The sequence below is a fragment of the Tinamus guttatus genome, unplaced genomic scaffold (assembly GCF_059628265.1).
Source record: "Tinamus guttatus ecotype Peru unplaced genomic scaffold, ASM5962826v1 Tinamus_guttatus_pri_ptg000052l, whole genome shotgun sequence".
NCBI classification, from domain to species: Eukaryota; Metazoa; Chordata; class Aves; order Tinamiformes; family Tinamidae; genus Tinamus; species Tinamus guttatus.
In genome coordinates this window covers 7,663,024-7,681,998 of record NW_028288586.1, presented here as the reverse complement: position 1 = coordinate 7,681,998, position 18,975 = coordinate 7,663,024, and the positions used below count along the sequence as shown (strand labels likewise).

General features: G+C 36.9%; 1 protein-coding gene across 2 annotated transcripts in view; it reads right to left on the bottom strand.

Moving 5' to 3' along the window:
- Nucleotides 1–323: 323 nt before the first annotated feature.
- Nucleotides 324–18,975, bottom strand: part of STK32B (serine/threonine kinase 32B) — a 155,421-nt gene continuing 136,769 nt past the window's right edge. For both annotated transcript variants that reach the window (XM_088540022.1, XM_088540023.1), the window contains 3 exons: nt 18,534–18,665; nt 17,696–17,760; nt 324–910 (listed from right to left, as the gene is read on the bottom strand). In XM_088540022.1, the coding sequence (XP_088396148.1) occupies nt 772–910; nt 17,696–17,760; nt 18,534–18,665 (336 nt within the window). In that variant the 3' untranslated portion in view covers nt 324–771. The remainder of the gene's footprint in view (nt 911–17,695; nt 17,761–18,533; nt 18,666–18,975) is intronic.

Genomic DNA, 18,975 nt, shown 5'->3' with positions numbered 1-18,975 from the left:
AGTTCTCCTTAATAAATTACTTTTCAACTCTGGCTTAGTCAGCCTATTGGTACTAATAAAAAGATCTTTCTTTGTCATAGTTACAATACACTACTAATATTCCTGCATCTACTAAAATCATTAGCAAAACCTTGACTTAGCCAGAGTCACATCTTTTACTATTAAGCAGAATGCACAAGGAACAACGTGAATACATTCACTCTGAAAGTTTCTCAATGGGTGTTTGACTTATTTGATACTACATTCACGTATTTACATCATATACATCCATTATAAACTCAACAACAGATGCCCAGAAACTGCAGTTGAGCAGTTTCACAAAAATTCCAAATCGGACCATTTTTATTAACAGACACAGAGAGGATAATGTAAAGACATCAGAACAAACAAACAAACAAAAAACAAACCAACAAAAACAAAAACATATAACTTTGTCTCTTGCAAGTAACCAGAATCTTGGCGATCTTGAGAGGCTGCCTAATGAATTGTTTCAAGTTTTGTTCCAGGATTTTTGAAGAGGAAAGTCAAACTTGCATATAAAATTGTACTCAGTTGCTGAAGATCATCTTTGCAGTGGCACAGTCAAAAGAAGAGCAGGCTCACAGCGGAAATGCTCAACTGATGTGATCCGTGGTTTTGCAGTAAGCTAGAGATCCTGCTTTTTGAAGGAGTTAGGCTTCCTGGGGCTCCAGGGGATGAAGACCAAGGCATGCACGGAGAGGTACTTTCCTCGGCCTCCCAGGTGGGCACGTGTGATGGAGCTGGGTCTCACTAGCTGCTGCAGCCTCTTGTGCATCCATGTCCCAACAAATTGTTGTTACGTCCATCTTGAAGTTTTCCATGGCTCTGAAGGGATGCTCTACTGTCCATACTAGAAGTCTGTCCACTTTGATCCTGCTGTCTTCTTAATCTACCAAAGGTTAATAACATTGATACAGTTACACTTGTCATGAGCAAATTACTATATAAGAATACTAGCTGTTGCCGTTGTCTTACCGGTAGCCACGTGCACCTGTATACAGAGTAGACCCCTTCACTATTTGATGTTATTCACGCCCCTAGCTTAACAGTTGCCCTCTATTTCTCCTTCTCAATACTGATAAATTCCTTCTACTCTGTAATGTGCTGCTGGGGTTTGGTTAAATCCTGCGGCCACTAAAGCTGGCCAGATGAGCTAGAGTGCTTTTTTGTCATCTTACACCTCTTTTCAGACTATAACTCAACAAAATTTCTTGCTCTCGGTTAATGAGGCACACAATAGAAGATAAGCAGCTGTTTCCCTCTGCTATTGCACAAAAGTATTAGTAACCTTTGATAGTATGAGAAAAAAAATGAGGTCAAAGGATGAGTACAATATTTCTCTTATTGTTTTTAGGTATTGTCAAAACCTCCTGGCTGGTTTCAGATAGAAATTAAAAAAAAAAAATCAACACTGTTTAGGGACTGCAAAGCCATGTTCTTTAGATACTTTTCTATAAAATAACAACAACCAAGCAGGATGTACATTATCACCAATCCTTCTATCATCAAAATTCTTAGGATTTTTGTTCAACCCTGGCATGAGCTTTGGCGGTATTATTACGTATGTTTGTTGTGATACTTGCTGTTTTCCTCCAAATATCAAGGCACAATGTAAGGATTTTCATGCAGAATAGGTAGACTGACGTACAAGTTATGAGATAGAAACCATTTTTTTAGAAAACATTAACAGATATTTTTTGGAGCATACTTTCTCTAACTATCTGCTTTTACAAAATTAGAAACAGCTGTTGATGCATTCCCAAAAAAAGCAACAAGGAGTAGGTTTCAGATGTAAATATGGATGAAGCATTTCATAACAGTGATTATAATTGGTATATATCGTATACCCCAGCAAACCTTCTCGAGTAACATTTAATACATATAAACTACTTAACAATGAAAAAGCATGCAAAGAGGAAATTTAAAGAGTCGGTTAAAAGGGTAAAATACTTGCACATGGCATAAAGGCTATGAAGATGCCATACTCAGGAAAATTTGAAAGGACATGAAAATTCCATCATGGTTAAAATGGGGGAATAAAGGAGAGTATTTAAAGTAAAAATGGTGAAATCCCTGTCCAAACAGGCTATTTTTAAAAAAGACCACAAACACTGGTAGGTTAAAATCAAAAGGGGGGAAAAAAAAAAAGCAAGATTTTAGGGGAACAAATTGCTAAAGGCATTAAGCCTAATAATAGTCAGTTTTTCAGGTGCACCAGAAATAGGAAGCTTACTGGTGAGCCTATATGCCCATCTGTTACTGAGATTTTAGAGGAGAGCACACGAAATATGACACTTCTAGCAGAGAAGTCAGTGAATTTTCCAAACCAACGTTTGAGACAGAGGAGCTTAGGGACATCCCTTTCTTTATGAGAAATTTGTCTGTCATCTCGAGTCAGACTGTCAGTAGAAAGAGCTTTAGAACAGATCTTTCAAATTAATGCTGACAAATTGCAAGAACAGAGGATTTTCACCCAAGGCTGTAGGAAAACTGAAATACGAACTTTCTGAACAAATGAATGGAGTATGTAACTTTTGTTAAAATTCTCTTGGTACCAAGAAAAGGAAAGCAGCAAATGTGGTTTATTTATATATTCATTCATTTGTGGCAAGGTCTTCAAGGGAGATTCAGGAAACTACGAGTGGAATGTCTGAACCAGACGAAGTCTAGAACAACATTAGGGTCTGCGCTACTAACCCCTTAGAGATGTCTGTAGACACCAAGAGAAAAGATCTGGGAAAGTGCTTGGAAACAGATAAGCCCTTACATGCTAAATGATGAAGTGAGACAAATTTTGGCTCTGTGGAGATCTGAAGAATCATTGCATTGATCTAAAAGTCATTCAAGTACCTTTTCCTTGAAGTAGCTTTTTTCAAGTACCCTTTCCTTGAAGTTGTTTAATATTTGTTTGTTCCATCAAATACTGAAACACAAAACATCTACTGCTCTTGCAACATTAATGGGGAAATAAGAAGTCTCACAATAACAACACAAAGCAGAAACATACCAAGGTTTTTCGCAGACCATCTTAATTCTTCCAAGACCATTTAAACCAACACAAAGAAAGAAGGACAAAGAAAAGAACGAAGACCATGCCGAGTTCAAAAAACACCAGTCTTCAATTTCTCATTCTCTACAGACATGATTTCTATTGCTAATTTATTTCCAGGTAGAAAATAGCCTCACTCAGTGCTGAAACAACATTCCAGTCTGAAATACATTATCCTTGGTGGATCAAAGAGTGTAAATGTGAGAGCCATTGTAGCCATTGTGTACCTGGGTATTTAACTGCATTATACAACCTGTTCTGATGTTACCATTTTATTTAATTTTAATAAATCTCTACATTGTCATCTGAAAGCAACATTCTTCTGAATTTCTTCAGTGCCACCAAGTGAAGATAAACAGCCTACATTTTGCAGTCTGGTCATGAATTCAGGGTTAGACTTGCATACCTTCTCTAGCCCAGTTAGGGCTATTATTGTTACCTAATTAGATTATGGAGGTTTGGAAGTGACAAAGAAATATCTCTGTTTTAGCAGTACTTTATTTTAATTCATTTTCACATTTTTTTTTATTTCTGTACCTGGATTCATTTACCATAACTTACAAAGTATCAAAATAAGCTATGGGTTATTAACCTGATGGTATAATCAAATTCAACTATTATTCAAAACTTAACCACTATTTAATGATATCAATCACTTTATTCAGTATTTGAAATTATATGTGTTCTTTTCTTTTTTACTGCAGGGCATGCTGTCAGTAACCTACATGGATAACACGCTAGACAGTGTGTCTTAGCCGTTAGAGAACTGGACTAAGAATCAGGAGATACCAATTCTCTTTCCACCTCTGCCACTCAAGGAAAAATTACAGGCCTTTTGTGTGCATTAGCTTTCCCAGTTGAAAAGTGGAGACTGAGTAGGGGGTTGGAGGTGATAAGGAAGAATACTTATCCAGAAATCTCACATGGCTTGGGGCTAGTCATGAACCTGAGCTGCAAAAGCTATGACTAAGAACCAGAAACAAAGAGAAAATTGAAATCGTGACTGGTTTGATGAAACTTTGTGTTCCTGTCAAATACACACCCCTGGTTGACTTTTAGGATAAACTACCAACCGAGCATGCTGCAGACTTGGACTTACAGCTCTGGATTAGGAAAAGGAGGTAAGGAGCAATCCAAGGAGCAAGGAACTTGCCAGAAAGCCTGAGTCATCCCTTGCAGTTGCCCATCAGATGACAAGGCAGCTGTTCCCAAGAGGGATGAAAGTTGGTAGCTTTGTGGTGCCTGTAAGTCCTGCTCTGTGCTCCACATGCCTGAATGATACAAAGACTTAGCATCTCGTGCCTGCAGTGGTTAAAAAAGAAGACGCCATATATAATCAAGAAAAAATGTAATTATACTGTATATGTCATTACATACACAGGCATATATAAAAATATACTTGCATATATAAAAATAAAAGAAGCAAAGAGAGCAAATGATTGGCTAAATATCAGCATGGAAAATAATAATAAGAAAAAGGCTGTTACAAAGAAAATAATAAGAAAAAGGCTATTGCAAATACATCAGGCCAGAGCGCAAATCATAAGCATTTAATGAAACCCCTGCCAAACTTGGGAATCACTAGCAAAAAACTTGAAGCTCCCGGATTAATTTGCTCCATTTTTCTGACCACGTGACAAAATATATTGGAAATTTGTCTTTAATCTGTTGTCTGCTGGGATATGTCCAATGGAAAAGATATACTAAAAGCCTAAGGCACAAGAGACACCCAATCATAACTATTTAAGCAGTTTCAGAAATATTACTAGGACAAAAAAAAAAAAAAAAGACTACATGAACTAGTGGACACCTGTATGGAAGAAAACCTGCAGGGAAAAGTGGTAGAAAATGACTTGCACAAAGTCTATTGTGCAAACTATTGCAATCTATTACATTCACTACATTCTCTAAGAATAAAATAGTTAAGTATTCTCTAGAACAATTATGCTAAGAATTAAGTGTAAATCTGCTGACCCAACTAGAGTTATCTTCTCCTTCACCATTAATTTGTACAATTTTGATAGCGCATGACAGCGCATGACAGCGACCATTGACCATCTCCTCAGTGGCAAGGAAGAAAGAGGCTCTACCAACCACTATGAAATGGTATCAAGAAGAGTGACAGAGCCTTCTGTCATATCTTGGCCTTCATCAGTAGCTTAGTAAATAAAAAGTGTCTGTGTGAACTATGGAAAATTTTGAAAGATTTTTATTGCCTTGATACCCAGAAATCCTAGCAGATGTAATGCAGTATTGGTCTCCAATACTGGATCTGGAGGCAGATATTTGTAAGTGGAAGTGGAACAAAGGACAGGGAAAAATTATTAGTGTGGTCCAAAAAAAACTGTAGCAATATAAAGCAATAGCGTCAGGCTTACAAAATGTTCCTGACCTGTGTGGGAGTTTTATGGAGACTATTACCCTGCCTGTCACTCTCTGCTTGTTTGTAGCCAGTCAACAGGTCAGGGACTTATACAGCCTTGTACAACTGCGGGACTCACCAGGGTGCCTGGCCAGCTTGCTGGCTTGAAACTGAAGCCTTCAAAGCACGCGCTTCTTCAGATAGTGAGCAACCACTGAGGACGGACTTTCTCCCGACAAAAAGGGAATTCAAGCCAGGCAAAACTGTGGCTCCTCTGAGACTCATATATGTAGCAAGCCCTCCAGAATGCTCTTTTTATTATAGAAAATTTACAGCTGTGTTTGCCAGTGCTACAAAATCAGCACAGAGGAATGAAAATGGTGTATGGAATTTGATTTAGCATTTTGCAGGCACAAAGCTGTTATCATGGCCTAATGATATTTCAAAACCTTTGCAGGTGAAAAGATATGTTTTTGCTTTTGGTTTGGGAAAAAGGTAGGCATACAAAGTCAAGCTTTTGCTGTTTTACTGCAGGAAGAAAAGTTCTAGTAAGGCAAACTTTTACATCCCTTGAAAGGAGCCCTTAGCTCAATCTATAGAACATTTTTCTCTTCTATCCTTCACAGGCGAGGAAGTCTAAGGTCAGAACAGACCAGGCATGACTATACGAGTTTTTTAAATTCATGAATAATAGGGGACAGCTTGTTAAATAGCTAGGAAAAAAACCCAAAAAAACCCAGAAAACTCAGTTGTATGTTTTAGCAGTAACATGTAAGTGATGCTGATGTCTTGTCCAGATGGCCCTCTAGGAAAGTTAATTACAAACATGTCCTAAAACAGTAGGGGGAAAAAAAATATAAAAAATAAAAAACCATGATTCATCAAGGAAATGACTGTGCTAGGGAAGAGAAGGCTGCACTTAGACTCCAACTTTTTCTCTGTGTGTATATTACTTTGGTTTATCTACTAGAGTATAAATACAGAAGTTACAGAGGTGGATTTCACAGCAACCAGAAGTACATTCAAGTCCAGAGATTGTACTGTTAGAATACCAGCTAGTAAATTAGCAAAGAGTGTTTGGACAGACAATAGAAATGGATAGAGGGTCGTATCCTATTTCAAATGTAATGTAAAATATCACATTCTTATTACTTTCTATTTCTCAATTGAAATAGTCTAGCAATTAAATTTTGTAAAGGAGTAGGAAGAAGCCAGAAAGTGACAGATACAGATATTTTTGATCACAACCATCAGAAATTTGGAAGTTATGCCATGCACCTAAAATGCCTGGGCATTGTGGAGTAGCAAAAATCCCAGCCAGACCAAAAATATTTTTTACAGAAGATGGTACAATGCACGTGCTGTGAAGAGGGACTCTCCAAAGAACAACAAGACACTGTAGCCATCTCTCTCGGGGATGCCCGCAGAGCTGGGGATGCCCAGCATTGCCAGCCAAGGCAGTGGCCAGCTGTGCACAACTGGGGCTAGAGACATCTTGGTGCTGAAGGCAGCCAGGGTGTCTCTTTGGTGCCTCACTGCTATTGTTCACTACTCAATTATAGCTGCTGTGCCCAAGCCTTCAAAATGTGTCAAAAGTTCAATAATATGACAAGAAATTGAGTAAGTGCTATGTGAGTACAAAAGCACCTTCCTCCATACTCCAGGAACGGAGTCTGGAGACACTCAGAGTATTGTCCTCTCTTTCATGCGGGAGGAAATTAACAATGTTGATAACTCATTTTCCAGGCCAGCTCAGCCAGCAGCTCCCAAAAGACTCTTCTCTTGGTTTGTCACTGCATAGAGGCAGGGTTTATAAAACCCACAATCTCTCATGCTTCAGTCAGAACAGATTAACTTTCCCAGGCAAAGTTTTATCTTTCATAAAATCTCTCAGTTATGCTTTATAGAAGAAGTGTACACTTTTTCACATTTTCTGCATCCTACAAAATGAAGGTATTTTCTAGCAGTAACATGTAGGCTCTGCAGTGTGCACACATCTTTTCAAAAATAATGGCATCTTATGTGCCCCACTTTTTATTCCCCACTTTGAAAAACTCCCCCATTATTTTTGTGCCATCATTTCACTTGCAGGCAATGCAGGCAATGGCTGTACAAATATTGATAACTGAGCATGATTTCTGGGACAATAAGGAGCTTGGCTTGTCATCTGGCTGCCACTGCAGAAAATAAGAATTGAGTTTGTTACATGGACACTTAATAATTTTCTGCCTGCATTTTTGAAGGGTTTTCTTATAAACTGTCTCTTGCTGTTTTCTATTATTGCAAAACTGAAAAATCTGGCAGTATTTTGCAGTTGTGTTTCTCTTCTATCTCTGTGATTCTGCTTCCCAGTTCTCATCTGCCAGCTTTTTGTTTAACTACATTTTTTGTAAATAAATAAATAAAATGAAGAAGAGAGCAATGAAATAAAACATCCTGATGAAGTCATTTTTCACTGAACAAGCATATCTGGGGAGAATATTTTTACTCTCCAAAACATAATAGCCACCAAATATATCATACCAGAAAACAATGTAAATTCTTCTACCCACTTTCTTAAGAAAAAAAAAAAACAGCCCATGTATAGATCAGTAATGCAGCAAATTTGCCTATCTTGTACTTCCATAAAGAGGAAAGCACTAACTTTTGCCCCAGGTAAATCCCTGAAATGACATGCTATTCCTTCTGTAACACATGCTCCTTCTGGTGTGTCCAGGGAGGAGACTCTGTTGGGGCATTTGTTTCCCCAGGTTTGTTTCCCACGGAAACCAGAATTCACGGTGAGAAGCTGGCACAAGATTAGGACACATTAACAGTGACAGGGCCTGGGCTTTAGACTCTGGCCCAAATCTTAGAAATTCATGAACTAAAAAAAAACCCTGCTCTGATTTCACAGCAACATACATCAGAACTGATTGATACAATAACCCTGTGTAATATTAAATTATCTGTTTGTTAACCTATACGAGCAGCCAAACTATTCATCTACTTTCCATTCTCTGGTAGCATCCTGGACTTGAATTGTGCCAACACAGAATAGTGCCAACTCCATTATTATGCTGCCCTTTATCTGTTTTGAAGAAATGTAGGAGACATGAAAAACACATGGAAAAGGAAAAAGAAGAGGAGAAGGAAGATATAAAAACGATGTAGAACAAAAATAAAGGAAAAAATGCAGAGTAAAAAAAGAAAAAGAAGAAACAAAGAAAGGGAAAATGGATGAATGAAAGCTAGAGACTGGGAAAATGAGAAAGAATCCAGAAGAATGCTAACTGTGGAAAAAAATATTAAAAATAGATATTAAAAATATCTTGAGAGACAGTTGGGTATAGCTAATGTGTTGGGATTTTTGTTGTTATTAAAAAAGAAAAACACTTCTCAGATAACTGAGGAGCAGTAACTATAGCAGAGTTACTACTGGTGGGTTATGCTTCTCTTCACCTTGTGTACAGAGTTCTTACACTAGTGTCGTCATGAAAACAGAAATTTCTGAAAAGTGCTTGAATTTTCCAAGAGTATTCAAGTACAGGAAGATGTCATAATCTTCTTCTGAGACAGAGGTAGCTTGGGGCAGACTGGAGCAGACTTTAGGGTAGATAGGAGTGGACCCAACACTCATCACTGTGCGATGTCAGTGTTGAGTTGGGCAACTCTAGTTTGAAAAGATGAGAGTCTATAGTAGTAGATACCTTCAATAATTTCTTCCTCCCCCACCACTCTGAAGTTTTTGTAGAGAACCAACACGTACCAAGTAGCTTTGAAGGAGGCATAACACAACTGTGTGTTTATGTAAACACAGACAGGTATTTTGGGGAACCGGTATCCAAGTAGGGCTTCATGAGCATTTAGCTCTTTCTGAGCCATGAAGTCAAGTCCCTTCCTCTCTAGAACTGCCCAACTGCTCATGAACTGCTTAGCAGAGCCAATTTATTTCTGGATTAGAGCTAATTCACACCCACCCTGATCAGGTATGCAGAAAGTGAACCAGTGCCATCAGCCTTGACTGCTGCCAACAGCTCTTTAATGAAGATACATTGGAGCACAAGGACCCAGGCAAGCTCCTGTTAGTACTTGACCACGCAAAGTCTGGATCAGAGCTTGCTAGTAACGGCCAGGGCCATAGAGACCTATATCCTGAAAAATTCTTTGGCATCTAACTTCCATTTATTTCATACGTCTGACTGAAAATCTTGTCCAAGTCCTTGGGAGTGGGAGTTTTGCACCAGCTAACCTTTAAATCCATGTCTTTGATCCTGAATATCTCCTCTTGGCACTGTTCACTAGAAACACCATAATCTCCATTCTGTTTTCCTAAAATACTGTGATGTATGTGTTTTGATAGCTCAGTAGATTGTCACATAATCATTCAAATAACTCTGTTTTAATTCCATTTAAAATTAAATGTCTGAGGCATTGACTAAAAGTTATGCTTTATGCTAAATGTGAGAAGTAAAATTCTTGAGAAATTAGCCCTATGCTGCAGAACTGTCTTCTTGTACCATTGACACTCATGACATTTACTCCCACCTTTTCCAAAAATTCTTGGGAAAATAGGCCTACACCATGGGTAATTGATTCAGGTTGATGATTCTTACTGAGTAATTATGCTCAGTAAATGGTTGTGAATATAATTTTCTATCAACCAGCAATTTATAATCAAGCATAATGGGTTCAGGTGCACACAAGGAGTGACTGACATGTGAACTAGTGTGTGGAACTATGTGGAACTCAGGTGACAAATTATATCTGATGCCATAACATGTTGGCCTGCAATGTCTTGAGAGCTTAGGTTTACCCTGGGAATTGATAAAGCAATACAAGAGTCAAGAGATTACGTAAATAAATGAAAACAGTAAATGATGAGCAACTATTTAAGAAATTGAAACTAAAACAAACAATTAACACTAACATTCAAGCCATGCTCAGAAAGAAAAATAGATGTTTTTCTAGTTTAAATACATCTGCTGATTCGCGTGCACAAGCAACATGAAAGCACCTATGAAATCAATGTATTGGCTATTGCACTTAGTGGGACGACAAGGACAAAGTGTTCTTTCTAGTTTGTCAGAATCTAGTTCATAAACTACATGCACCTGCCCATAAATAAGGATAATTCACAGCAGTATGGTACAAAATACATTTTCAAGGAAGGCAAACATTTTATAGACTGTCTTGGGTGTAGAAATACAGAGATAGGTAGTCCCCTTTTGTAAAACTCACAATAATTGCTCTTACATAGTCTCTTCCTTTATTTTACATGCAGAAGTTTCAAGGATGAGTTACTGTTTGGTTCATATCTAAATGAAATGTGGTGGAGAGGGAAAATTCCTCACTGGGAGCTAGAGTTAGGTCTATTTTACTGAAAAGATAAACTCAGCCACAGCTCTTTCCACACTGATTCTGGAGCTCAGCACATGAAAACTTTAATAACAGAGCTGAAGCAGACAGGCCTGCTAACAGTCAGCAGTTCACAAGAGTGAACATAAATTTTGATAGTGGGCAGACACCTTGAAGAGAAATAATAACATAGAGTTCCTCAGCGCTGTGTCCTGCCAGCGAGTTGGTATATCAGAATGTCATGGCAAAGTAGGATCCAACGAAAGGGCAACCATCCATCACTGAGACACGACTATTGCAACTTCCCTCATTTCTTCTCTTTTCGTCCCTCTCTCCTGGCTGCTGAGACAAAAAGCTTGGATTTTCTTTTTTCCTCTGAGGTATGATAATGTTTGCTTAGCAGCACTCATTTCTATAATGTGGCATTTCTAATCAAATGTGCTGTTCCATGAGAGCCAAACATGACAGTGTAAGAGTTAATATATGTAGGAGGGTAATCTATACATGGTTATATGGAATAAATATCCTTTGGCCCGGGTGTCTGGAAGCTGGCTGACCTGGCTAGCCCCTTCTCCCTTTCTTCTGGCAACAGATTTCCAGGGACTAACTGCATCCTGCACTGCTGTCTCGTCCCTCTTCCATATTCCTCATAGCAGTTTTTTCTGCCTAAATGAAAAACACAGGTTCATAAAAAGCCCAGTTAACTCTGCAGCTGCCTTGGCTTCATACAGGATACCCAAGAAGGAATCTTAGCCAGCAGGTCAGTTTTGATCACACAACACAATATGCACCCTTGGTTAATCACCATGTATACCTGTATTTATACAAGTATACAAGTACACATGTATACCAATACATCTGGATATATATGTGTATGTATGCATACATATACTTTGTCTTGCAAGCCATCAGCTATTAGGAAGACTCTGTAAAGATGGAGACTTTCTAACTAGTGAGATAACCTAAAAGCCAGTACCCAGCCATTCCTCTGCCACAGGTTTCTGCCTCTCAGAGTGCTCACTTCAGCACTCACCAGAGTGCTGAAGCAGTTTACCAGCAAACCAGAGACAAATGTCTCCTACGGCAGAACTTCCTCGCTTCTGACGCATCCTAACACCCAGAACCAGAGACAGCATCTTGGCTGCATGTTTCACAGTTCTTCATGGATCTTTCTCCTTATTTGCCTAATCCTTTCCTGAATCCATTTGTGTTTTAGGATCCAGAACACCTTAGCAATTGCCTGTTGAACAAAAGGGCACTTTTTTTTTTTTAAAGCCAGGCACCTGATAACTTTGTGCCCCTGAATTATCAGACAAAAGTGAATAACCTCTGCTCAGTCATCTTCTCAATAACTTTCATTACACATAAGCACTTAGCCTATTTTATTCTTTTCAGTTGTCTCTTCTCTGAGTTTAAACAAGTTAAAATCTATGGAATCCTTCAGAGTAAACCATGCCATATCTCTGATCAATCCTGTAGTGCTTTTTTTGTAACTTTTCTAATTCTACTATATCTTTTTTTGAGATAAGGAAGCAGAACTGTAAACCAAATTGAAGATTACAAAAGGAACAAGAAAGAGATTAGTGAAGAGCAGCACAACCACTCAAAATTCTCAGAAAGAGATGGATTTAGGCTGAATCAAGGTCAGAAAAAGTGTCAAGAAAGGAAAAGTTATGCCATAGCCTCACCTAAAAAGAATTCAGGCATTATAGGGATTATGATAATAGAAATATCTCAAGAGACAGTACAGTGACATAAAATACCTATTAAGAAATGTACATTCAATGAGATATACTGCAAACTATTATGAATATTCAATTGCTATCAAAAGAAAATGAAAAGGAGCACTCAGGGACTCAGGATTTGAATCTGAAAAGAAAAATGAAAGGGAAGGAACTACACGAGAAGAGACAATAAATCTGATCTTATAAAAAATGCACAGATTTTGGCTTAGAATATGATCAAAATCATAAACATCATGTTATGCATATTAATAGCTGTGAATTACCAACCTCCATTAATTTCCAGTGTCTGTGCTGGTTACAGAGCATGCCTTTAAGAAAGGACTGGTTATGACCCAATGTTGGGAAGATAGGAAGAAAAGGGAGGAAAATGTAAAGCAGTCATCCTACTGCCTCAATTTAGAGATGAATTTTCATTTTGCTTTAATGCTTTGCTAGTGATTTAGGAAGGGAGAAGCCCATTGAAATCATTGGGTAGTATACAGCTAGCTCACTGTTATAGCAATTCCATAACAGTATATTAGTAGTAAGAAAACAACATCCAACCTCAAAATTGTTAATAAATTTTTGACAATTGGCATTACAATTTTTAAAAATATGTCAATTTTGCATGTCACTGCAACCCATTTATTAAACTAACTCTACATAATTCTTTTTATGTGCATTTTATATATTTGTAGTGCTGATGATCTTGATGAATAAAACTTTAGAATTCAATCATTCTGTCTGAGGAGCTGATATTTCCTGTGAAGTTCTTTTCTGTTTTTTTTTACTTTAATCTTAAATACATCTTTCCAGGCAGAGGAAGAAATTGAGAAACCATGAATTCAGCAACAATAGGATTCCAATACAACAAAACATTGCATCTACTTCTTTTATATGGGGCTATTTCAGGTCTTGGACATCTGCAAATAGATGTAGATTTATTTATGTGGAGATTTATTTAGTGATAATGTCACTAAGACAGCACAATAATATGTGCTCAGTTCTTTAATAAAATTCTGAAGAAACAGCATAGGTTTATCTCCATAATCTTTCTTTTCTTTCTTTCTTTCTTTTTCTTTTTTTTTTTTTTCTCCAAGGAAATTTAAAATATAGCCTACAGCCTGCAGCTTCTAAATAAGATCAACTTATTGAAAAATTGCTGGCAAGGCTATGGAATATGTTTACAGATACTGCATAACTCAGGGAAAAATAAAGCAACCATTTACAGCAATATACTTAAGGACTAAAAAATTCTGTTTGTTAGCAAAAAAGGCCAAACACACCCTGAAATCAAATCATATTCTCCAAGTAAGTCCTTTTGAATATTTGTATAGACATTGTTATATCACAGAGATTTTACTATCACTCTTAAAGAACAAAAGAAAACATTTCCTTTGTCAAATTTGAATTTGGATTGCAAAGACTCCCTTACTTATTTTATTTTATTTTACTTTTTTTGGATCAGGGCAGTATATACTCTTGTCTTATAAATAATGGAAAATAAAATCATTGTAGAGAGAAGATTTATATATATTCATGTCTCAACAGAAGATACTCATGTATCTTAATTTGTGGCTCACATTCAGTGAAATACTGATATCAATAAAAACAAAGCCATCTAGCCACTCTGGTATCTGAAGCATTGGGAAGCACTGGGAAAAACAAAATCAGGATAAAATCTGCTTTCAATGCACAGGACTTCATATTGGGTGCTTCATGTTTTCCTGCACAAATGAAGATGAGGGCACAAAGCTACCTCTTAACTTTAGAAAAGTTCGGCCACATGCAGTTGCACGCTAGGGATATGAGAGATCATGAGCAAAAGACAGGGGCTTTGGTCCTTTCTCTATTCCTAGTCATCTCCCCAGTGAATTCTAAATAGCAGCACATGCAATTATGTGACCAGTAGTTTTTAAATAAAGACGCAAAAATCTAACGTTTGCAACCAGTTGTTGATCATCATGGATTGCTCTTCTTTGGCCAGGAAGTTCTGTGCCATTAAATCCAATATAAAAGCAAACATAAAAGCTACTCCAAGTTCTTCTTTCCTAGTTCCTAGGGAAACAAAACATATTTGCTCTATTATTCTTATTATCTGCAGTGTATGTTTGTGCTTTCCGATTGCATATGCTATCCTACGTCTTCATAATTCTTCAAATCTTTCAGCCACTCTCATAACTCTTTAAAGCATATATATCAGTTAAAAAATTAAACACTATTCGCCAAAACTAATTGCATTCAAGAACAAGACTTACTGAAAAAGAACATTGCATGAATTCCTCTGGTAAAACCATCTGGAAAAAAACTTTTTAACTGAGCTCACTTATTTGAATGCTGGGCTTAGCTAAAATGGCCTCTGTCTTCCCAGTGCAGTCATTTTGCTTAAAGCATTTCTCCTATAAATACCAGTTTCCAGTTATTTAACTGCAGAAGACAATGGGAAAGCTAAATTGTTCTCGTTACATCTTTGTCAGCATGAACTTGCACTGTGAATTTACTGCGGTCTCTTGAATGTTGCATACTAAGCCTTTCTTCAAGTCTTACTTAGTTATTTACTTGCTTCAAAGCTTTCTACTTCCAAAAATTCCATTTACTTTTCTTTAGTTGCAGTTTAAAAGTTTCTCATAGTGTCCTAAGCTTCTTGGAAACAAAATAAGTACAGCATATTTCAAGATCTGTGATATCTGGTACAGGATGAATAATACTGGTGAGAACGAGAGAGAATCCAGAAGTACCAGCATGACAGTCGAACAAAATCAGGTTCTGCTTTTTATAGCAATTATTTAACTAATATTAGATTGAAAGGTATTATGGAACCAGATAAACTAACACCATACTCTAACTATACCTCTATGTTAGTTGATTAGAAACACTTGATTTTTTTCCCTGATATCCTTCTAATTTAGGGATTCTCATCTGTTCACTTGACAGATGGGCTGAATCTATACTTTCTTATGATTTATCCCTTGTTCTCTGGCTACTGATGCAGACATAGCACAATAAAATGTGCCTTGTTAAAACTGAATATAATGAATATCTAAGGAATTATGCAGATATTTTCAAACAGCTAAAATACATAAGTAATTCTGTTCTGTGCAGAGGAATGTGGAGGGATATTTAAACATATGGCTGTGTTAATCTGAGATTTGCTTAAAACCTTCTCTGGGGTTAAAATCTAGACTAATTATATGATCACATATTGCTGGATATTGTAATTGTAGGAACAGTATTTGTCTTTTGGAAGTGGCAGTTGTTCCTAAGAGCTTGGCTGGTTGTGCAGCATTGGAAATACATACTGAAGTTTTCAGAAGACTCTAAGAAAATCCATTTTGAATTATGTTGGCACCTACAGCATAGCTTGTTCTTTTCTGCATTGGGATGATGTTCACGTCTGTCAGTGCTCTTATTTTGTTAATTAATTCATTTTGCATTAAAAAAAATATTACCTCTGCTTCCTCCATTAACTTTATGTTTTTCTCATTTTTTCAGTACAATGGTATATCTTTTTTTCATCCCTAATCAAAAAAACTATCGTAATCTTGGTTAAGATAATGCAGCATCTGCTGAAGATCTATTTTAAACATTCTTTTTCTTTACCTTGCTGAAGCCAATCTAGTAATGACTGAAACATGCTATATTGCCTGTGTTGTAGCTTTGACATCTTTTTGACTTTAAACATCTTGATCTCTCATCAATCTCTCAGAGTCCTCTATAGCCTACATTGTTAGGTTGTGCAGCATGAAGAAAGGGAAAGAAAAAATCTTTGCGTATTACTAAAACAATTTAAGAGTAACAAAGCAAAATCATGTCAAAAGAAATAGTTCAATACAGCAAACATATGGAATGTGATTTTGACAGTGTTTTACAAAATCTAATGTTTTATCTTATATATCTCTCAGAAATTGCTATTAACAGGGTTTCCTTGAGATATCAAGGAAATTTCCTTGAGTAGGTGAGAGGTTCATATTTTGGAATTAACTAGGTGTGAACAACTTTTTGCAAAAATAAATAAATTGAGTTATCAAGTGAGTCTTTTTCAAAGGTGGTTGTTATAACCTTCAACTTTTCTTTTATGATTTAGTATCTGCTACAAAATACAGGAATTGACTGGCTCATTGATATCAGAACTGACTCAAAAAAGTTCACCAAGGTCTCTGAAAATCTATGAGCTGACATGTGCTAGATTTTTTGTTGTTTATGGCTCTTACACTGTGCTAGAGATGATGAAAAATGACATTAGGGATCTGTCTGACACTGCTTTTCCTTGTAAATCCTTGCTGTCGTTTTGGAAATACATGGAGCAGTCAGCAAGCTGGCATGGAGGTGTCTCAGGCTGCAACAGAAAAGTGGGGTAATCCAGGGCATAACTTCCTTTATGACATGCCCAATGATGCAAAGTTGGTAATTGCTTCTCCAGTTTTAATTAGAGAAGAGAGTAATTGCATGTATTGTAAGCATTAAAATATAAGAACTCTTAAAATAATTTCTAACATTTCACAAAGTCATTTTAGAGTCTTGTAGATGTAATTAGAGCAAACAAAGCTTCTGTACATACTTAGATGATCTTTAATACTCAACAAACAGGTTGATAGTGGCTCAGGCTCAAACACAATAAACTACATAAAATCCAGCATGATGAAAATCATCCAGTTGGATGAAAATCTACGTTCTGCAGATTCAGACTTGTGTTTCTACTGCTTCTGGCCAATGTTAAGAGTATGAAGTACATTCCCTCCTATCGGGCACACTTTTTGCTTCATAATTAGTTCTATTGCAATAACTGATGTTGAAATAATGTGTTTCATAGGGCAAAGTACAAATAGAGTATCTGCTGAGAACACTGCAGTTCACATCATTAAATTTTCATGAGTTATCCCTTCCTTCAGCTTTGGTCTTGTGAAAAAGCAGCTCCTTGTATTATATTCCCTTTGCTTCATTCTTAACAGTTTATTTGCCAATTGTTTACCATTTCTATCTAACGTACTTTCACCATAAGCACCTCTGCTTGCTTTCGGAGCTGAGAGAACTACAATATCAACACACCAGAGACTGTAAAAGAGGGAAATCAATGGAAAGCCAGCCTTTTTGCTCCTGCTGCTGTGATCATTAATCTCTTTTGTTCAGATTGGGGGGAAAAAAAATCATTCTGAAACTAATTTCAGTAGTGAACACTAAATAGACATTAAGGAATGCACTTACTTCTCTCTGTTGAATATGATGAATTCTTTCCTAACAGTTTCCAAGCACTGCTGCAGGTGTACATTCTTAAAAAAAAAAAAAACAGCATGAATAGTTTGATTAAAAATGACAGAAAATCATAGACAAAAATCACATAACAGAAATGATACTGAAAAAAAAACAGTTTATGAATGAATACTATCAAGAGGCATCTTGCAGGCTCTTCAAAGGTACACAGATAGCAAAATCAATCTTTCTTCCCGGAGATGTTCCTCACAAAGGATCTCTGAGGATTTTTCTGTCTGACAGCTCTAAGAAGAATAGTTTGCAGTAGCATTCACAGTCATTAGGAGAGGCAACAGAAACTGCAAAACCTCACTGAAATGAAAGTTCAAGTCTGGAAAGTGGTTAGTTCTTCCTGAAAGTTTAGACCACATATACAATGTGTCTTTCTATGTACGACACATTAGGAGAGACTGTGCAAGATGGCTTTTAAACCATCTATAAGTAAGGACTTTGTGCTTTGCATACTTTTCATTTTCAGTCCTAACAGTGAATAAATACTTCTTATAACTATCTGCCTGTGTGTGGGAAGCATATTTGGCAACTGGCAACAGTTTTTCATTCTTTAAATGAGCATTTGTAAGAATCTTAAAAACGGTTATAGCATAAAATGTTGTTACTCTTACTACTGAAATAAATGGTTGCTTTTTATCTTGCTTAGGAGATGGTTTATGCATCTATATATGACACAGAAGAAGAACAAGTCTATTTTAAGAGATGATAAAACTGAACTGATTATGTCCACTAAAGAAAGTACGTGAGATGTGACTGACTGAAGCTACAGTCTCCAGCTTACCAGTGGGCAGCCTTCTTTAGTTGCATCTTTCGATTTGTTTTTGGCAAGTCGCTTTTTCTTTTTATGGAGAGGTTTGGACTCTAGAATCATTTCTTCTAGTTCAAAAGTTGGATCACAGTTCAGTCTTCCTTTCTGGTACAGAAGAACATAAAGTTATTCTTTGAAGCATTATTGCATTCTTTGGTTTGTCCAATCAGCGTTAACAGCATCAATAACAATCCAGCTGCTCACCCACAACTGCAAAATGAAAACTGTCCTTTTCAGGCCTGGAGCAATGCTTGAGGATTAGATAATGGAGTAAAGGTAAACATCACACTATAAAGCAACTACAAAGAGTTATATTCTCTTCCTTGTTATACACAGATGTACTTTTAGGGTGAATTCTATCATATTTCTCCAATCAGAGGGGGGATCTGCCTTAAAGTATTCATCAAAGCAAAAA